General features: G+C 63.6%; 1 protein-coding gene across 1 annotated transcript; it reads right to left on the reverse strand.

Annotated features, from left to right (window-relative positions):
• Positions 1 to 2,520: 2,520 nt before the first annotated feature.
• Positions 2,521 to 20,375, reverse strand: BAZ2A (bromodomain adjacent to zinc finger domain 2A). Its single transcript, XM_074935176.1, has 28 exons — positions 20,238 to 20,375; positions 17,942 to 18,469; positions 17,055 to 17,240; positions 15,716 to 15,937; positions 14,678 to 14,869; positions 14,505 to 14,565; positions 14,286 to 14,394; positions 13,973 to 14,074; positions 13,423 to 13,639; positions 12,721 to 12,782; positions 12,511 to 12,576; positions 12,199 to 12,405; positions 11,591 to 11,845; positions 11,165 to 11,379; positions 10,214 to 10,288; positions 9,044 to 9,206; positions 8,642 to 8,701; positions 8,370 to 8,508; positions 7,724 to 8,277; positions 6,982 to 7,192; positions 6,421 to 6,576; positions 6,188 to 6,339; positions 5,548 to 5,831; positions 5,044 to 5,176; positions 4,662 to 4,808; positions 4,156 to 4,388; positions 3,886 to 4,029; positions 2,521 to 3,415 (listed from the first exon to the last, which is right to left on the reverse strand). The coding sequence occupies exons 1-28, from the start codon at positions 20,371 to 20,373 to the stop codon at positions 3,247 to 3,249; spliced, it is 5,178 nt and encodes a 1,725-aa protein (XP_074791277.1). The 5' UTR covers positions 20,374 to 20,375; the 3' UTR covers positions 2,521 to 3,246.
• Positions 20,376 to 21,138: the final 763 nt, after the last annotated feature.

The following is a 21,138-nucleotide window of genomic DNA, read 5'->3' on the forward strand; positions in this document are numbered from 1 at the left end:
GAGCCAGTCCGGATCCTTTTACCGGGAACGTGAGAATATCTTTCTTTTAGGGCAGCTGGTTCTTCCTGTTTGATCAGACAGAGATGGGGTGGGAGGGGAGAGGGAGGGCCAGTTCTAGACTCCCCCTTCCCCTCAAAAAAATGTAATTTCCAAAGCCAACTCATTAAGGGTTAAAAAATAAAATATATTCCACATCTTACCCTTTCTCTTACTCAGTCCAGAACGGATTTCTACCCGCTGGTGCACCCCCCATAAGGAAGCATGGGCTGGCGGGATTTCAGACATGTCTGGATTAATTTTGGGGGGGGAGGGATGGCAGGGCCTAAGAGGGAGGGTGAGGGTTTAAAATTCAGGGCATCTTATCAGGGAAAAAATTTTTTTTTAAAAACCAACACCACCACACCCTTACAGAGACTCTAAAACTCGCCCATGACAAAAACCAAAACAAAGAAACCTGACAGCTCCCAAATAGTAAAAAAAAAAAACAACCCCCCCCCCCAAAAAACAAAAAAAGTTTGTTACCGCGCCATTATTTAGATAAAATATAAATATTTATGCATAATATAAAGTCAGTTCAAACAGACTTCAAATCCACCTCTTCTTTCAAAGCAAAAAAACAACATAAAAAGGGTTTGAGGTTATTTGATAGAAACAAGGCTACTTTTTAAAGACGAGGGGCCGGGGGGTGGGGGAATGCATGACAGAGGCTGCTTCCATCGCAGGGCTTCTCACCCCCCCAAGGTAGGTTGGTTGATTTCAGTGCTTGTGGTGAGTGGAGGACAGGCTGGGGGGCGGGGGGGGAGGGCGGTGCCCCAGATGTCCCACAGCCGGACTGGACTCTGAAGGGGGCTCCACTGGGGCCCACCCGCCAGCTGCCCCAAAGCGAGTACCCGTAATATCGTGGTTTGAGGAGCTGGGGGGCAGCCAGGGGGTTGATTACCACACCATCACTCCAGCTCCGTGACTCTCCATCCCCGGACTGGGCTTAAGACTTGGGAAGGGCAAGGGACCCCCCCACCCCCACTTTCCAGAAAGGCCTGGGGGAGACCAGCAAGGGCCGCAGAGTGAATGAGCAAAGGGTTAATAGGGGGCCATCGGTGGGGGCAGTTATTTCCAAACAGAACAGGCCGGGGGGGTTAGACAGAAGCCAGCTCAGCCTCCCCTGCCTAGATAAGGCCTGGCCGGCCCCTGCCCCCCCCAGCATTCACCAGCAGACATTACCCTCAATACTGGGGAGGTGAGGGGCGCAGGCTGCAGCTAATCCATGCAGGGAGCCGAGTGCCCACCCCCCTTCATTTTAAGCTGGGTGCCTAGCCCCCCTAGGCAGCTGGGGAGGATGGGGGGGAAGAGAAGCAAGCCTTCACCTCCAGCTCTCCCGCACCCGAGCCAAGGACAGGGTCACGGGGCAGAGGGAGACTCTCCATTTGGACCAAGGGGCCTGGGCTCCCCGCAGTGTTGGGAGCCAGGGGCCTTTCCCCTGCCCTGAGCAGGTTGCGAGGTTGGCCACCGGCCCCGGTGCACCTTCACCAAAGGGCCCCCCCCCTCCAAGGTCCCCCAGGCCCAGCGAGCGGTGCTGGGGAGGGCGGGGGGGGGGAAATGTAGCCTTGAGTAGAGGCGGGGCCTCCCACGAGCTGGGGGCGGGGCTTGCACACTGGGCAGCGGAGTCCTTGGTGCCAACTGAGCCATTCAGGGGCTTGGGTGGGGTGTGCGAATGTGAGAGAGAGAGAGTGTGTCGGTCGACCACCCCTTTGGCCCCCGCATCCCGTTGTGGGGCAGCCGCCAGCCCGAAGGGAGGGGTCCTGCCCTGCTCCCCCTACTGGTTCTTTGCTGTGGCAAGGTGGGATGCGTGCTGCCTGCGAAGAGCACACAGTGGGGTAGGGGGGCTGGGCCCCCCCATAGAGTGCAAACCCACCAGCTTAGGGAGCGAGGGGGGCTGAAGGAAGAGGAAACACCACAAGCCCTAAGCCCAGGGGAGGGGCACAAACAGTCAGGGTCCGAGGTGAGGCTGGGATCCCATGAACAAGCCCAGGGCACTGGGGCTAGGGGGTTTCTTGCTGAGGAGCAGAGGCAGGGAAGGAGCTACCCCCCCCCCGCAGAACCACCCCCACCCCCAGCTCCAGGCCGTGCTCAGCCCAGCCCGGGTCCCTTGGGTGTGTCAGATACCGCCCCCCAGACACAGATAACAGGGGTGGGGGGAAGGGACAGTCCAATAGGAGAGAAGGTTCTGACCCAGAGGGGGGTGGGTGGGGGATACAACAGAGGGACACCCGCCGCTAAAGGGTCTGCCAGGGTAGGGCCTGATGGGGGAGAAGGAGGGGCCTTTTGGAGGGGTTGGAAGAGGGTTAGGGTTAGAGAAGGAGGTAGTATACAGGTCCTGGAAAGTAGGCATGGGAAGGTCCCGGAAGGTAAGGGCGAGGGAAGGAAGGCATGGGAAGGTCCCGGAAGGTAAAGGCAGGGGAAGGAAGGCATGGGAAGGTCCTGGAAGGTAAAGGCGGGGGAAGGAAGGCATGGGAAGGTCCCGGAAGGTAAAGGCGGGGGAAGGAAGGCATGGGAAGGTCCCGGAAGGTAAAGGCGGGGGGGCAGGCATGGAAAGGTCCCGGAAGGTAAAGGTGAGGGAAGGAAGGCATGAAGGTCCCAGAAGGGAAGCATCGAGGCGGGGGGAGGGGTGTGTGGAAACAGCACGTCTCAGTGTCGTTGCGAGCGGGTCCGGGCGTGAAGCTCGACGCGAATCTCGAGGAGTTGAGTTCACTTTACTGGCCATTAATGCCTCAGGGACAGCGCACAGCGGTACTGTCCTCATACACGTTCACTACGAACTATTGCTATGTTAAATACTCCCAGCCAAGGGGGGGGGGGGTCTTTCCTCGTTTGCCGGGTCAGGCGGTGGCGACGTAGAAAAGGAACCCGACGAGCAATCGCCCGGTTTCTTTCTTTTTTGGCTTACACAGTCCGTGAGTCCGGGTGGCTGGGGTGGGGGGAAAGGGAGCAGCTGGGCCGTGGAGACGCCCCGTTACCCCAAGCCCCCTGGTGGGGGTGGGGGTGGGGAGCCTTTTCCACGCCACGTCGGGACCAGCCTCCGTCGGGAATTCAGCAGGCAGCGAGATCGGCTCCTGGGGAGTCAGTTCTTTTGCAGGGGGGATGGGGTGTCTCTCCTCTCCCCACCCCACCCCGCCCGAGACAGGTCTCAGGTCAAGAGCGTGGAGGGAGGGGGGCTCCGTCCCCCCACACAAGCCCCGGGCTCCCGCTTCACGGGTTAGGAGCGTGTTTTCCCTGATAAAATTCCTCCCACCGGCTCTCGAAGAAGCTCCGCATGGCGCGCCCGGCCTTGCCCACCTCCGAGTCGTCCTCGTTGAAGGTCTGGCAGTTGTCGAACACCCGCGTGGCGTCGGCAGCGAACTCCTCGCAGCTCACGTATCTGGGGGGGGGGGATGGGGGGATGGACTGAGTCACCCCCAAGTGCCCCCCTCCCGGATCACAGCAGCCTCCAAGAGCAGGGAACAGAGTCTTGGGGTGCCTGGTCCCCTGTGCTCCCAGGATCAGTTCTCCTGCCCTCTGACCCCACAACTGCCACCCCCCACATTGCCTGCCTCCCCCCCATCCCCCATCCTGGCTCTTTCCCTCTATCCTCTCCCCCCACAGCAGTTGCCCCTCTGACCCAGCGACACCTGGGCAGTGACCTGCCAGCCCCTGGGAAGGAGGAGGAGAGGCCCCCCCGCCAGCCCCACACAGCCAGATGGGTGCAGGTAGGTTCTTAGTCCTTGGGGCCAGGCAGCCCAGGGAAGGTCACGTGGCCCCAGCCCGCAAGCTCCATGCTTCCCTTTGGCTCCTTGCAGAGAGCCCCCCACTCCCCAGGAGGAGAGCGGAGCCCCCCGCCCCGGCACTCACTCGCCCCGCAGCAGCCGCGTCCGCATGGTGGCGAAGTCCATGGGGTTCTTGATGATTTTCCTGTAGCCGGGCACCAGCCGGGGGTTGACGGGCTCCAGGAAGGGCCAGGCGTCCTCCTGAGACTCCATCTCCATCAGGATGATCCTGCAGAAGGGAAGGGACATATACCAAACTGGGGTGTACAGTGCCCCCCCACCAGGACACGCACATGACCCCCCCCCCCCCATCAGGCCCCGCCCCAGCTGGGGGGACACACCCCAGGGTACGTACTCGCAGAAAGTCAGGTCGCTGCTCTGGCCCCGTGGGGACAGTCTCCTCCGCTTGGAGGGGGACAGGCCCTCCCCTGAGTAGCGGGGCACCGACAGGGTGTCACGCCTCCGCGGCAGGACCCGGCGTCCGGGGCTCTCCTCCTCCTCCGGGAAGCCCCCCCCGAAAAGACGCCCGCCTTTCCGCTTCTTGCCCCGCCTGGGCGAACTGGGGTCGTCGTAATACTCGCCTCCTGCCTGCAAAGAAAGAGAAACTGGGGGAGTCACCCGCTGGGACCGGTCGCTCCCTCCCACAACCTGCACACTGGGGAAACTGAGGCACAAGGGGAGACGCTCCTCCGAGGTCTCACAGCCACCCCACAGCAGTCCTGGCTCCCAGCAGGGGACCGTGCTGAGAATGGGGTGGGGGAGAGGGGGCGTTATCTGGCCTCAGAAAGAACTCGGTGAGGGGGCAGCCAGGCTCAGCCCATGCACAGGTCGAAGGCCAGCTGGGCTCCCACGGGAGCGTACCTGGGAGACGCAGACGGAGCAGAACCAGTCCCCATCCGGCACCTCCGTCATCCTGGGCCGGTGGCAGTAGAGGTGGCAGCCGCGGTCGCAGCCATCACACAGCAACAGATGTTCGTCGTCGTCCCCCTTTCGGCACACCAGGCACGTCTGGGGGGAGAGGGGAATGTGAGGTGGGCAGGCTGAGAGAGGCCTCCAGCCCCCGACAGGAGCCCAGCCCAGCCGGGCATTTTATGTCTCACCCTACTAGGCCCATCCAGCCCTGACCCCCTCCCTGGCCCGACACTGGGAGCATGGCTCCCCCAACAGAGTTCCAGCCCCGACTCTCCCTCCTGCAGCGGGGAGTTCCACCTCTTCCCTGCACAACCCCGCCCCAACCCCTTACCACTTTGTTGACCGACTTCTCCCAGGCGATGGATTTCTCCAGCTGGTAGATGCACAGGGAGACCTGGGCCGCGCTCCGGCACCGCTCCAGGGTCTGGCGCCACGTCCGCATCCGGGGAGTGATCTCGTAGGCGCTGGGGGGGATGGACACGGACAGACACTCAGTCTGGCACATGGAGGATGCCCTGACGGGGAGCTGGTCACATGTTAAGTAACCCTCACTGCCACCCCCCACCCAGCCCTGGGGAGGGGGCTACTGACTAGGTTGTCCAGAGAGGGAAACTTAGGCATGGAAAGACAGGGATTTGCCCAAACCACATAGCAAGGCAATGGAAGAAGGAAGAAAACCCAGGAGTCCTGGCACCCAGCAACTCCCTGTGTTAACCCGCTAGACCCCACCCCATCCCAGAGCCAGGAGAAGAACCCAGAAGTCCGGGCTCCCAGCCTGTGCTCTGGAGTCCGGTCCCAGAGGCCCCCGTTGCCCCCTCATGGGCCAGGCACTTACATCTCCGTGCTGCCCAGGTCCAGCGCCTCGGGGCTGCTCAGCACGGCCTTCTCCACCACCACCTCATGCGGGGGCCACAGCGGCTCCTTCAGGTACCGGCGCTCCATGTTCTGCTCCAGCGCCGCCAGCCGCAGGACGGCCAGGTCCAGGGGGTTGGTGGCCTCCCGGCGCGGGGGCAACCCCTCCCGCCGGTTCTTGAGGGTGATGTCCTCCAGGGCCCCCACCTTGTGCTCGCAGTACTGCAGGTCGTCCCGGGCCGAGTCGGGGCTCGGACACGTCCAGCCCTGGGGGGAGGGAGAGCCTTAGAGGGGGGCCGGGATCCCGAGGGGGTGCGGTTCAGCCTGCACGGATGCCAGCCAGCTTTACCAGCTACCCAGCAGCACCTGGGGCTGCCTTGGGGTCATTCATCCAGGTGCCAACCTCTTGAGCTCACAGCCCCGGGGGGGGGGGGGGGGGAGACAGACCCTGGAGTCTGGGCAAGGCAGCCGGACCCGGGGAAGGAGTCCGCTGGAATGACCGGGCAGCCGCCTGGGCCAGGGCCCCATCCCCTGCGCCAGGTGCACCCTGCAGCACCCAGGAGGCATGCAAACCGCAGCACCCTCTAGCTCTCCCAAGCTAGAGCGGGGGCCAGGCTCCTCACCCGGATCTGCAGATCTGCCATCAGGACCCGCTGCTCCAGCTCTTCCACCCACTGCAGGAGGGAGAGGTCCATCTCGTAGGCCCGCTCCGTCACGGACCACCGGGCCAAGGCTTCCTGAGACACGGGGGGGCTGGCGGCCTGGAAGATGGGATCTGAGCAGGAGAAAGGCAGGGTTACAGCCCGGCATCCTCATCCCTCACCCCACCTCCTCCCGCCCGCCGGCACGTCCTCACCAGCAATGGCGCGGGTGCAGACCTCGCGCAGATACTCCTTGTGCTTGGTGAGGTGCTTGTGCAGGGCCTTCTCACGGATCCCCCGCGGGTGCAGCGCTCGGGCCATGGCCTCCAGCTCCTCCGGGTCCTTGAGCCACCACCAGCCGCTCTGCATCTCTGCAAGGCGGCAAGGGAGCCGGCTGAGGCGGGACCCAGGGGAAGGGGACCCCAGCAAGGAACGGGAGACAATCCGAGAATCCCCACCACCCCGCAGCACGGCAGGGAACGGGACCCAGGAGTCCTGACTGGCACCGAAACCCAGCTCCCTGCCTTCAATCAAGACGTGGGCGAACGTGGTCTCCCGCCACCCTGTGCTTCACCCGAGGCTGGGTGCCCCCAGTGAACGGCAGGGTGGGGGAACGACACCCACCCCCAGGTGAGGAAGGAAAGTCTGGATGGGCAGAGAGGGTGGCACTGGGGGAAAAAGCCATGCTGGAAGTGGCAGGTGGGGAACTGGGCTGCCCTGGGGGAGAAGAGAAGAGCAGGCCTGGGGGCATTGCTCAGCTGCGGGGGGATCCTCACCTGGGGGCACGGGCTGTGCCATCAGCTGGGTGAGATACTTCTGCTCAATCTGCTTGAAGAACTTGGTTGGGGGCCGGCCCCGGCGCTTGGGCTGCCCTGGCAGCTCCTGGGCATTCTCAGGTCCGCCCCGGCCCCTCGGGCACGTGCTGGGCACCCTGGGGCTGGCGTGGACGGGTGTGGAAGCGAGAGGGGGAGACGCGGGGCCATTTGGCTGGGAGGAGAGAGACAGCGCAGGTGAGAGGTGCCGGGTGCACAGCCCTCGCCCCAGCCCTGCCGCCCCCCTGGGAGCCAGTCCCTCCAGCCCCCCAGGGGCTCGGAATCTAAGTGAGCCATGTCACAGGGCTCCCCTCATTTCCCATGGGCCTCGTCTGTGCTCCTGCCCACCCTTCCTCCCCTCACAGCCACCACCCCACTCCTCCCTGGACTCAGCCCCACACCCTCAGTCCAGGCACGCCGCGGATCCGCCAGGCTCCAGCCAGTTCCCCTGACCCCTCCCTGGGGCCCAGATCCTGCCACAGGGGCTAAGGGAAGAGGATGGGGCAGCTTTCCAGCCCTGCTTAGAGCGACACCTACAGGGGCCAGAGGGGAGGGTCCCTTTGGCAGTGCCAGCTGTGCCCACAAGGTCAGCGAGTCAGGCGCCTGCCAACGGGGAATTGCTAGGCCCCCCCCACCGGTGTCCCATTCCACGAACTCTTTTCGCGCCCACTCCAGCAGCGGCCCCAGGCACCCTGCCAGCTCTCACCTGCCTGCCCGTGGCCTTGGGCTGGTCCCCGGGGTGAAGGCTGTGAGGCTGGGGGGCTGCTCGCGAGGGGGGCTCCTCCTCCGAGGTAGCGAGGGGGGCAGCGGCATGGCAGGGAGTCCTGGGCAGCAGGTTGAACCAGGGTCCCCGTTTCTCTGCTGTCTCTGGGAAGCTCTCCTCCAGGGCGGGCACCTCGGGGGCAGGGGGGCTGGGGTCCCCCTTCCCGGGGCTGCTGTCCGGGGTGAGCACTGAGCCGTTGAGTAGGGACGACTGAGTCTGGCTCAGCCAGGACAGGAAGGCCGACTGGCTCAGGTCGTGCTGGCTCTGGCAGGGGGTTATTGAGTCCTCCAGGAGCCCGTTGAGGGGCGGGGGCTTGGGCCCGCCCGGCCGGGCCGGCTCCTCTTTGCTTTTCCGCGGCCGGCCCCGCGCCCGGGAGGCCGGGCAGTTTGGCCGGCCAGGGATGGGCACCGTGACCGGTTCCTTCTTCACTGGGGAGATCTCCGGGGCCGCCTCTTTCTCCTCCTCCTGCTCCGTGTCCTTGGGCCCCTCCTCCGTAGCTGCAGGTGGGGGTGTGGGAAGAGATCAGAGCCGTGCAAGCCCCTCTGCTCCAACAGCCCCCCCTCCCCACGAGGCCCCCGACTCAGCTCACCTGCCTCGGAGCCCTCCACGAAGATCCCGCCCAGGTGGGGCAGGACCCAGTACCGCCTGCGGTAGCGGTCCTGGCCCAGTGCTGCGGCCCGCAGCGTCTGCGAAGCGTGAAGCAGCTTCTTCCGAAAAAACATCTGCCTCTGTGGGGGGGGGGGGGGGGGGGAAGAGGGCAGAGAGGGTGAACCGGGGGGAGGTATCGTCTGCTGGGGGCTGTCCCGGGGGATCCAGAGCCAGAGGCCGGAAGCTCCCCACCCCAACACGGGCCAGCCTTACCTTGGCTAGCTTCTCGATCTGTCTCTCCAGCTCGGGGACGCTGGCTGCAGGAATGCTGGCCTGAGCGGGAAAAGACGGGACAGTCAGGAGGAGTAAATCCCCACCCCCTTGCCCACCATGTTCCCCCAGCTCTGCATACGGGACCCCTATGCGGATGGGGAGAGGATAGTCCCTCCTTTAACCCCTTCATCATCAGCAGCTCTGGTTCACCCTCGTGCTGTCGCCCCTATGGCGCCGCTGGGGAAACTGAGGCGCCAGGGAACGAGACTTGCACAGGTCAGTGGTAGAGCTGGGACAAGAACCCAGCAGTCCTGTCTCCCCCAAAAACGACACTGCCTCCGAAAGCCAGAGGCGAACGTCCCCACTCCCCTCGCCTGGGGCTTGGCCCTGCCAAGCAGCTACCTCCTCATCCTTGCGAGATTTCCGGCCCCGGCTCTCTTCCTCCTCTGCCTCCAGGCCCCTGGTCTCCTCTGGGAGCCGGGAGCTGCGCCGCCTAGGCCCCTCGTCCAGGCCCGTGATCTCAGGCTCCGGGCGGCCCGTCTTCTTGGCCAGGGCGATTTTCAACCTGCCGAGCCACACAGGGAGCGTCCTGAGCGCCAGCCAGGGACACCGACTCCCTTCCGCCCCTCAGGTACCCACGTGGGCTGGGGGCAGGCGCACAGTTTGGATCCAACAGGCCGGGAGCTCAGTTGTTGCCCTGGCAGAGCAGATCCAGCAACGTACAGCCTCCTTCCAGTTCACCAAGACGCCTGGAGCCCCTCTGCCCCCACCCCATAAATTTCTCTGCCAGAAGTAGGGCTGGTCATTTAACTGATCCTAAAATAGGCGGTCAGTTCATCAATCAAAAATGGCCCAATATTTTAAAGCACTGACTTATTCCAACTATAAACCACAGCACCAAAAACAAGCCAGAGGCGTTCATGGCCTCCCGCAGGCTGCGCCCAAGATCAGCGATCCCCAGACAGACTCGTGAGCCGCAAGTGGCTCTTCAGTGTCTCCCCCCCGTCTCGCTGCGGCACATGACATTAAAACACCATGTGACTTAATTATCGACCCGTCTAAAGTATCAACCCGTCAGGATGCTTTTGCTATGTTCTTAACCGACTGCAGTTGATGAAAGAATAATACAGCAGAATGACGGACTGGGTGAGAATCATATATAAATAAAAACTAGATACTCTTTAAATAGGAGTACCTAGCGCTCCAGTCCATGGACCAATGAATTCACACGGCGGTGGCTCTGCTGGGCAATGCGGAGCGCTAATTTGGCTCCTGAACCACTGAGGTCTGAGCATCCCGGCTTAGACATTGGTGCTTCATTCCAAACGATGAGCTACTTGAGCTCAGAACGGAAAACGTGTTGAAATGAAGTTCCAACTGATGAAAGATGCGATCGCAAGGGTAGGTCAGCGCCTACTTCAGGGCATCTCGCTAGAATAGTTAACTCTGGTTGAATAATAGGCAGTCAGTTGACATTATCTGGCTAATCAATTGCCCAGAAACTCCGCCCCCAGCCAGCTCCCAGCCTCCTCCCCGACCCAGCGGCCGCCCGAAGCCCTCAGGAGCACCCACCTGCGCAGCTTGCCCTCGATGATCCATTTATTCCTCCTGTAGTTGGACATGTTCTCCAGAGTCTTGTCGATTTCACTGCAAGGACAGCCCAGAGTTGAGTTAGGGGGAGACCCGCAGAGCGGTCCCGTCCGGACCTCTCCCCGCCCCGCGCCCCCTGGGGAAGGCAAAGGAGCAACACCCTACAGGGTGCCAGGGCCGGATCTCGCCTCCAGGCCCAGCCCGTTGGGTCCCTGCCCATCACGTGCTCGGGAACGGTTCAGAGCGTGTACGGCTGGGGCGGGCAGAGCACAGCCCGTAGACTACGAGTCCCAGCATGCAACACTCCCACCTGGACTGGAGCAAAGCTTCCCACTCAGAGCCAGATGGCAGCACTGCATTCTGGGACTTCTTGTCTATGAGCCCACTGAGCGCTTAGCCCAAAGCATGATAGGATATCTAGTTTCCCTGACGTGCACCATTCCTAGGGTCAAGGCAACCTAATGCACGCTGGGATACGTAGTCTCCCTATCCTGCACCATTCCCCAGGCTCAATGCAGCCCAATGCATGCTGGGATATGTATCAGAGTAGCAGCCGTGTTAGTCTGTGTCCGCAAAAAAATGTGTTAGTCTCTAAGGTGCCACAAGTACTCCTTTTCTTTTTGTTGGGATATGTGGTCTCCCTGGCCTGCACCGGCCCTAGGCTCAAGGCGGTGCAATGCACGCTGGGATATGTGGTCTCCCTGGGCTGCACCATTCCCTAGGCTCGACAGCCCAATGCACGCTGGGATATGTAGTCTCCCTGGGCTGCACCATTCCCTAGGCTCAAGGCGGCCCAATGCACACTGGGATATGTAGTCTCCCTGGCCTGTATCACCCTGCGAGAGGCAACAGCTGGGTTTTGCTCCCTGTTCTAGCCCCCGCCCCCCCAAGGCTGCAGGGCATAAGCGGCCCCGCCCAGCCCCTGCTCCTCACTTGATGATGAGGGCACTGCCATTGAGTTCGTTGACCAGGAAGGCCAGGATGGCTGCCTTGCGGTCCGGGGGCAGCGCCTGGAAGGGCTTGGTCCGCAGGCCGTGGCATAGGTCGGCGTCGGCCCCATAGGCCATGAGGAAGCAGCGCAGGATCTCGGAGACGGTGTCCCGGTTCAGGCTGATCTCGGACACCTTCTCCCCGAGGATCTTCAGGGACTGGGGGGGAGGAGGAGAGGAGTTAAAGCAGTGGAGGAGGGGCCAGGGGAGGGTCTTTGCTGGGATACGGGGGCGGCGGGATCCTGGCTGCACAATGCCCCAGGTCATGCAGGAAGTGTGGGGCAGGGCAAGAAACGGAACCTGGGTTTCCCCGGCCCACGCCCCACGCCCGCCTCGTTCAGACTGAGTCCAGGGGGCTCAGGCAAGGTACCTGGCAGTAGGAAGGGAGGCCGGGGTCATAGAGCGCGGCCTGCAGCAGCCGCACCAGCAGATCCTGCACCTCGCCCAGGCTGTCGTCCACGCCGAAGAGCCCCTCCTGCAGGGTGCAGAGGCTGGGGACGTCCCGGGGCACCTCGAAGCCCAGCACCCGGCCGTAGCAGTGCAGGAACTCCACGATGGTGAGGCAGTCGGAGAAGGCCCCGCTGGGCAGGACCAGGCCGGGGATGCGGGAGAAGGCTGGCAGGGGCTGCGGGAGGGTGGAAAAGAGACGAGCGGCTGGTCAGCGGGGCCAAGTGGGTGGAGCAAGGACCCTGCCAGGTTTCAGCATGGATTCTCTTCCTCCCCCCGACCCCCAAAGCACAGGTGTGTGATACTGGCCTCCCCACCCCCGAAGGGCCAGCGCAAGAGGCACCAGGCCCCGTGCCCCACGTGGTGGGGGCCTCGCTCAGCCCTTGCCCTGCGGGGAGCCCACACCTGACCCACTCGTGGGAGCCCAGGGCAGCTGGGGGACGCTCCCCACAAAGCTGCAGAGCCAGACGGGCGCTAGCCTCGGGGTGGGGGGCCCTGACCTCTCCCCTCCCGCCAGGGGGTTCACCCAACCTGATGGTCGCCCAGACACATGTCCTCCGTGGGCTTCTTCATCTCCTCTAGGATCATCTGCTGCCGGCGCCGCTCCTCCAGCCGCCGCTGGGCCAGCAGGTTCTTGTCCACCTTCCGCACAGCCTTGGCCTTCTCCTTGGGCCGCCCCTTCTCCTTGGGCCGCCCCTTCTCCTTGGGCTTCTCCGGTCGCGCCTTCTCCTTCTTCGCCTGGGGGACAGACAGAGCGACCGGCACAGGGGCAAGTCAGGGTTGCAGCCTCCCCCCGCTTTGTGTCTCCCCCCTGCCCCCCCAAACAGGGCCCTCCACACCCACCTTGGCTTTCTTCTTGGCCTCCTTGGGCTTGGGCACTTTGGCCTCCTGCTTCTGTTTGTTCCTTGCCTAGAAGGGATGAAATCCAGCTCAGGTGGGAGGTGAATCCCAGACTGGGGGTGGGGTGGGGGAAGAGACACCCTCCCAGCTCCGACTGGGTGCCCCAGATGGAGGGGAAACGGACCAGGGAGCCCTCCCCAGCGCCGCTCGTACCTTTCGCCTCATCTTCTTCTTGATCTTGCTCATCTTCAGCTTCTCTTCGTCACTGAGCACCTCTGCAAATCCGAGGGGGGGAGGGGAGGGGGAAGAGTCAAGGGTGGAGTCTGGCACAGCCCGGGGGGAACGTGCACCCCTAACCCCACTCCCAAGCTGGGCACAGCTCCCTGGCCCTGGATTCCCATGCCCCAGCAGCCACACAGGCCTCTCTAGGCCCTCGCCCCACTGGAGGGGGCAGGTCTGAGCTGTGGAGTCACCTGGCAGAGAATTCATGTCTCCTGGTGGCCAGGAACGCGGCACTGGGAGTGCACGCTGTCTGGAAGCTGCCATTCGACTCGGTAGCATGTGCCGAGATGGGGGGACGGGAGCAAATTGCAGGGGGGGGGGTGGGGAGACGGGCCAGGGGTTGCACTGAATGGAGCGGATTGGGCAGAACTAGCAAGGCTGCAGTTTTAGGCCCAGCCTGTCTGAGCAGGCCCAAGCTCACGCCCTCCAGCTGGCAGCGTCTAAGCCGGACTCCTCCCTGGACGGTGCCTTTGCAGCTGGGGCATGCAGCGGGTTGAGGGTGGGGCCGGATCCAGAGCGATGCTGAGCAGCCCCGTCCCTGCTCTGAAATCAATGGGAATGGGCCGGTGTATCGGGGCCAGTAGATGAGCTCCCTTAGGGCACAGGGGCCGCATGGCACACGGGGCAGGGTACCTTGGGCTTCCAGTTTCTTCAGGAGCCGGGCATCGGTCTTGCTCAGCAAGTCGGCCATCTTGGCCTTGGGGGGCCGGCCCCGGCCGCGCTTCACCTTGGGCACTTCCTTGGCCTTGGCCTTCTCCTTCTCCGCGTTGCGGGGGCGCCCACGCTTGCCCGTGATGGCCTGGATGCGTGAGGGGATTTCCTCCTGGGTCAGCTTCACCCACTGCAAGCCCTGCACGGGAGAGGGGGGAGCTGGAAATTACCGCTGGGTCTCTGCACCAAGCCCTGACCTGACCCCCCAATGCCCGCTTGCCTGGGCCCCTGGGGAAATCTCCTTTTACGCCCGTGGCGAGGGCACCAGCCGGGCAGGGAGGCTCCGGGGAGCACGGGAGGGACTCCGACCTGCCAGCTGGCAAAGCCATGGGGCCCCGGGCCCTGCAAACCCTGCGCATCCCCAATAAACGGGCGCTCGCCTCCGCCCCTACCCACCCCGCTCCCAAAAGACGAGCAGGCCCCGTGGCCGGGCAGAGCTGGCTGCAGCCTGCGCCCCGGGGAAGGTGCCCACCTCGGGCGTGTCCCGCTCCTCGTAGAAGTCGCCAACGGGCATGCGGGGGCTGAAGCTGAAGTGTTCGCGCCGGACGTTCTGCACCACATTCCGGCTCAGGTACTGGGGGAGAGACAAGGCAAATGGGGCTGATCAGGCACCGGGACACCCCCCTCTGCAGTACAACGGGCAACCCCCCCCCCCAGGCCAACACTGGGCATCGTCACGGGGGCACCCAGCAGCAGGGATCTGCCTGCTCCAACCCGCCACGCCAGCCTCCCGACGGCCACGGGGCGAGGGATTCCACCCTGGTCCTTGACGGGGAGAGGTTTACCTTGATCACCTCCGGGAACTGCTTCATCCTTTTGCCGCAGGGCCCATAGTACCAGGTCTCCCCCTGCCAGCGGTGGCTGCCCTTCTTGATCCGCACTTCCCTCCTCCACCTGCGCGGGAAAGGCCCGTCAGTGGCCGGCACCCACCTGGGCGGAGCGCTGGCCGTCCCCACCCCCGGCATTGCTCCAGGACCAGCCCCCGGGCGCGGGGCGCCACCTACCCGTGCTGCAGGGGGAAGCGAACCTCCTCCACCGTGGCAATCCGTCTGCGGGGGACTTCGCCTGCCAAGACAGGGGGCCAGTCACTCACTGCGCGCCAGCTGCTCGCTTACAGGCCAGGGTGGGGGCAGGGGAAGGGGCTGGAACAGCCGGGGGTAAACAGCTTCTCACCTACCCCTTGCTGACGCACTGAGCGGGGCGGCTGGAGCCTCCAGGCAGCTGTCCTCAGCCACTTCTTCCTCTTCCTCCTCCTCCTCTTGCTCCAGACAGGCGGCTGGGGACTCTGGCTCCAGCGGGGGGCTGCGCTCCAGAGACTCCGAATCCTCCTCCCCTGGGTCGCCCCCGTCCTGCAGGTCTAAGCTGCTGTCTGCAACACCAGGGAGGGACAGAGACTCGTGGGGCAGGACCCAGCTGGGGTGAAGTGGGGGATACGCTGTCTGCTGGGGTTATTTGCCAGGCTGCCACCCCATGCTGTGTCCCCCCACTCGAGGCAATCCCAGTGATTCGTCTCTGCCCCCCCCACCCACAGGGCAGGCCCTGGGACTCCCCTTTCGGGGCGGGGGTGAGGTGCGACAGGATGAAACAAACCCTGTCAAGTCATGCGGCGAGTCTGCAGCCAAGCCGGGACGGCAGCCCCGGTGCCGCATCACTTCTGCTGTAACCGCTGAGCCACGCTCCCTGCAGAACTGGAGAGGCCAGCTGCAGGACTGGGGCTCCCAATACGCCCCCCGCTAAAATCCTGCTGTGGGGGAACCACCCCTTCGGCTAGACCCCGAGCCTTGCTGCTTTTCATGGTTCCTCTGGGATTTTTCTCCCCTGGCTGGAGCCCTTAGAACCAACCCCCCCACTCAATACCCCCCGGCTTTCCACAGGCCCACCTCCCTGGGGGTACGCCGGCCATCTGTATCCACCTCTTAGCCGGAGCTTGGAAGCTCTGTGGGGCAGGGATTGTCTTTTTTCGGGTACATACAGCGCCCAGCACCATGGGGCCCTGGTCTCGGACTCCCAGACGTTGCCGTAACACACAACACTAGGCAGGATTCCCCCCACGCCGTGCGCCCACCTCCCCGGAAGAAAGTTTGAGCCGCTGGGCTGGAGATGACGCAGCGTCTGCTGGGACACGTAGTCCGCACCAGCTGTGCGCTTTGCAAAGCAGCCCGGGCTGGCCCCACAGCCACTCGTAAGCCGGTTCCGCACCAGAGACACCCCCTACCTTGCAAGACGGCCTCCCCCAGGACAGGCGGCGAGACGGGGCTGACGAAGAGCGACGAGGGGGCCTGGCTGTCGTCCGGCAGCAGGCTGAAGGAGCTGGAGTTGTTCAGGGAGGGGCTCTCGGAGCAGTCGAGGGTCGAGATGTCCGGAGCAGCCTCCAGAGAAGACTTGTCGTTCACCAGCTGGGAGTTGTCCATCTCGTACAGATCTCCGGTCCCTGGGTCTGCGGGGTGGGGAAATCGGAGCAAGATGCCTTAGGCGTGTCCTACCGGGGGGCGAGTGTTCACCCCATCGTGGTTACGGTCGTGCCTGGGGAGCAGCTGGGGTGGGGTGGGTGTCTGCTTGGGAAGTTAAACCCACACTGAGCGCACTTCCCGTGATTCCAGCACACCAGGGGTTAACGGATTTCGCTGGCTTCAGCACACCAGGGGTTAATGGATTTCGCTGCCTCTAGCCACGCCCCCGGCTCCTTTGGGAACCGAAACCCAAGATGGCTGTGTAATAACCATCCCGGAAGCGAAGCGAGCTGGGCTGGGTGACTGTGTATAAGGAAGCCTGGCCCTTTAAACAAGGAAGCCAGGCCTGGTAACCCCACCCCTATTGGGAGAGATTTCATGGCTCCGCCTACGAGTGGGCGGGATTCCACAGCCAGAGGGGTATAAGAGGCAGTGCGTGTCCCCGCTCCTGCCCCCAGTGCTCATCTGACAGGGTTAGGGGAGGAAGTTTGCACTTAGAGACCACGTGAACCCGGAGCCCTGCCCCTGGGGGTCTCAGCCCCACAGCTGACACCGTTGCTGGGGCCGACTGGCTCGGGCCAAAGGAAGGTGGGAAGAGTTTGCCAGCACCAGAAAGGGACATTTTTCAAGGACCGGGATGGGGCCCAGCAAATAGTCAGCGGCTTCAACGACGCCCTCGGCGCCAGACTTCCCATCGGCCTGACCCCCCAGACCCCCAACGCCAGCGGGGCACAGGGCGCAGGCCGACAGAGCCTTTGATTGGTCGAGATCCAGCCCGTTTCACGAACCTGCCCCCTTACTTCCTCCTCCCCTCACCCCAGATCGAAGAGGCTCTCTGAATACCTCACGCCCCCCGAGCGAGCGGCGCGCTCTGGTCCCGCAGCCGGCTGGCCCGGGAGCTTCCCCACGGACGGGGCACGGCACGCCAGTGGGCCCAGCGTTGAGAAAAAGGCACTTCACGTTACCTGCAAACTCGCCCACCCGCGATGCCCACCCCGCCCTCTCCAAATCACCCCCCTGCCCGCCCTCTGCCGATTTCATGCCCCAAGCCAACCTCCCCGGGAAGTGGGTCCACCCTCTCGGGCCAGCCGCCAGCCTCCCTACCTCTAGCCAGCGACTCGAAGGGCTCCAGGGGGTCTTCGCTCAGGAGAGGAGGGTCTGCCAGGGGACCGGCGATGGCAGAGGTGTCACCCAGGCAGCTCCCAGCGGTGTCCGGGGACAAGACGGAAGCTTCCTGGCTGAGTGGTTCGACACCTGTCCCGGACCTGTTGTAGCTGCATATTTGCAGGTCTAGACACGACCGGACCCCACACCGACCCCAAAGAGAACACGTTAACACAACCCTTCCGTCCCCCTCCCCACACAGGTGTCGGCACCCCCCCACAGTCCCAGCACCCCAGGAGGGACCCCACTTCAGGAGCGGAGTGCCAGACGGCCCCGGTGCCGGCACAGGGCTGCCGTCAGCAGCCCCGGGTCCCGGGCAGCCAAGCCAGGCAGACGCTGCCTAGGCAGCTCCTGGACTGGGGCAGGATGTCGGTTATGGGCAGCTCAGCAGGGCTCATGCTGCGGCCTCCCCCATGGCACAATTGCTGGTCCCACCCCCCCAGACCGTGCTTTCCACAGCCCTGTTCGCAACACATCAAGTTTGCCGACTCGTCTCCTCCCTCCTTTGGGAGGGGGAGCCTCCCACCCGGCGCACCCCTCCTTACCCTCTCCCAGGTCATGGGCTTGATCCCCAACCCCTGCCCTTGGGGAATTCCCTGGGCATGTGGGGGCGGGGGGGGAGAAGGCGTGTGTCTGCAAGTGCAGAATGTGGGTAGGGAGCCAGGCAGCGCTGCTGGGCTCCCTCCACCACTGCTGAAAAAGCCCTTGGCACCCAGTGCAGGGGGCCCAATTCGGAGCAGTCTCAGGGCAGCTCTACACCACAGCAGGGATTTGCGGGGGAGGCAGGGGGGTTGATTTAACCATGACCCTCCCCTGCCCCCACTCACCCGGCTGCGTCTCCTCCAGTTCCTTGCTACCCATGAGTGCGGCGCCGGTCTCCTCGCCGGCAGGCGACATCTCCTTTGCTGCCAAGGACCCCTCCGGGCCGGTGCCCAGCATGGGGGAGGGCTGGGAGGCCGCGTAGAAACCACTGGCGCCGTTTGGCACAAGCTCGAAGCTCTGATCCTGGAAGGAGTCGTACAGCTCCTGCGAATCGAAGCTCAGCCCCATGGAGCCAGAGGTGCCGTTGGCCCAAAACTCCTGGCCCCCCCGGGGGTTAGTGTTGTGCCCCGGGGATGCCGGCCGGGCGCCCCCAAGGATGCCGTTGAGCGGGTACTGTCCGAGGCCGGAGAACTGGGAGACGCCGGGGGTCTCCTTGAGGCCGCCGGGCTGGTACGGCGGGTAGTTCCAGAGATAGTCGTATGGGTGGGGCAGGGCGGAGGCGTCGAGGGGGTGCCCGGCAGAAGCGAAGGTCCCTGAAGTACTAGTGTGAGATACAGTAGATAAGCCATTCCCGTTCATGTCGCCATTCAGGCCTGCCGAGGGAAAGGCAGAGCCGTTGGTTAATTGGCTGCGCCGGGGACATGGATTGGGGGGGTTGGGGGTGGGGGGGAGGGGAGATCCCGGCCTTCCTCTCCGCGGGGAAGAGCCTAGCCGAGGGCGGGAAGCCAGCAGGCGTGCAGCACGGGTGAAGGATCTTCCCAGAGAGAGCTTAAAGCGTGTGGGGCACAGACACCGCCCCCCCACCCGGAAACTCTAGGCCTGGGACAGCAACTGGGAACAGGAAGCCACAGAAGGGCTGTCCACGGGGAACACCTCGCCCAACCCAGACGAGGTCCTGCCGTCCGGTTCCCCAGCCCCCTAGAGATCACGGTATGGAGGGCGCCGAGGAGGCCGGCTGCAGACTGACCCCCCAGCCCCATGCAAGCAAGTCACCCAGCCCAAAGCGGGGCCTTGGGGAGGTAGGAGGGTTTGTCTGATTTCTCCCCAGCTGCCCAGGTGTCTCCCCCAGACCCCCGCCATGGGCTGCGGCAGGGTACTATGCCCCGTATGTTGGGACCCTCTCTGTCCCAGGAGCAGCAGGCCTCGGAGACCCGCCGTAGATGGGAACCACGCAGCCAGCCGCCCGTTGGCATCCGAGCCACCCAGAGCCATGGACGCGGGAAGTTTGGCAGCTCTGGCTCCAAACGCAGGGGGCTGCGAGCCGGGGCGGGGCAGCGGGGTCTTGGCCCGGCAAACGTCCCCAGGAGAGGGAGAATGCGCAGGTCGGGGTGAAACCTGCCGAGTGGCCCCGGTGTCCGAGCCAGCGCTGGAGTCCCGCGGGGATTAGCTGGCCCTCGGCTGGGCTGCTGGCGAGATCAGCTGACCAGCCAAATCCATGCAAAGACCCGTTCTGGCAAGTCATTTCTTTTCTAGGATGAAGCAATCCCAAACAGAGCCCCATCCCCCCCGCTAATCCACTCCAACCCAGCCAGAATCCCACCCCCCCACACCGCCCGGGTTCCTCTCCCGCGCCCAGCCCAGTGTCTGCCCCGTGGCCCAGCTGCCTTCAAACCGGGATAACTGGTCCTCTCCAGTGGCTGCCTCCTTGGGAGGAGGATCCCCTGGCCCAGGGCAGCCCGGGCGACCGGCCTCCTCCAAGCCCCACCTTCCTGCTCTCAGCTCCTGGGTCTCCTGAACCAGACGGTCCAGTCCTGCTCCCGCTGGAGCGAACCCAACGCCAACCCCCACGTTGGCTGGCCACGGACCGGGGACAGGAGTCTAGACATGGCTTCCTTCTTTCTGCTGCACAGGGGCTCCGTCCACTCCAGCAGGGGGTGCCCTCAGTGCCTCCCCCCCCCCCCCCCAACTCCTTGGGACCCCCCTGCTCTCTCACAGGAAGCACCACCACCCAGAGGATGGCCTGGCCGGATCGGGTCCTGCCCTAACCTGTGCACCCCCTCCTCCCTGGGGACTGGCTCAGCCCCCGCGTCCAGGATCCCAGCCCCCAGCGAACCAGCTGACCACATGCTGCTAGGACGCTAGGCGCCAGTCAAAATGATGCAGGGTTTGCGCGGGAAGTGGGATCTAGTGGGCGAGAGCAGCAGGCCTGAAACCCAGGACTCCTGGGTTCTTTTCCCCCAATCAGACACTGACTCACTGTGCAAACAATGGAGATCCCCGGCTTGGCAGGAGCGGGGGGTGGTCACTGCGGTTTGTTAAGCACCCCAGGGTGCTAGAGACCAGCAGAGGGTTATTTCTGAAGGGTGGACAGGCCGAAGGGTCCAAGCCCACTCAGAGGCCAGCCCCCCTCCGTGCACTCACCTTTCCCTTGCGGGGGGAAGTTGATAGGAGACCCGTTAGTGTAGGGGCTGTCCCCTGAGGAAGGTGCGGGCTTCAGTCCTGAGGCAGTGGGGACAGAGGGGAGGCCAGGGAAGTTAAAATGGTTGTTCGTTTCCATTTCTGAGGAGAGAAGAGAGACGAGACACCAAAAGGTTAAAAGTGCCCCGACCTGGAACCGCTGCCCGGGGGGGGGGGGGGGGACGGGACAGGATCTCCCCCCCCCCCGCCTACTGGGTATAATGCACGCAGACACCAGGCAGGGATCAAGGTCAGGTGGGGGATATTGTACCAAGCTCCTTGACTGGGGGGTGGGGGGGTGGTGGTGAGGGAGGGTTGGATGGAAAACAAGCTGAGCCGGAGAGCGGTGCATGAAGAGCCCCCCCCCGTCCCCCAGAAGGGGGCAGAACAGGTACGAAAGCAACCGAATCTCAAATCGGTGGAAGGAAAGTGGACGCGGAAACCACGGTGCCAATTCCCGGCCTGCATGACGCTGACAGATGGAGGCTCTGAGAATCATAGAATCATAGAATATCAGGGTTGGAAGGGACCCCAGAAGGTCATCTAGTCCAACCCCCTGCTCGAAGCAGGACCAATTCCCAGTTAAATCATCCCAGCCAGGGCTTTGTCAAGCCTGACCTTAAAAACCTCTAAGGAAGGAGATTCTACCACCTCCCTAGGTAACGCATTCCAGTGTTTCACCACCCTCTTAGTGAAAAAGTTTTTCCTAATATCCAATCTAAACCTCCCCCATTGCAACTTGAGACCATTACTCCTCGTTCTGTCATCTGCTACCATTGAGAACAGTCTAGAGCCATCCTCTTTGGAACCCCCTTTCAGGTAGTTGAAAGCAGCTATCAAATCCCCCCTCATTCTTCTCTTCTGC

This window comes from Natator depressus, chromosome 20 (genome assembly GCF_965152275.1).
Source record: "Natator depressus isolate rNatDep1 chromosome 20, rNatDep2.hap1, whole genome shotgun sequence".
Lineage (NCBI taxonomy): Eukaryota > Metazoa > Chordata > Testudines > Cheloniidae > Natator > Natator depressus.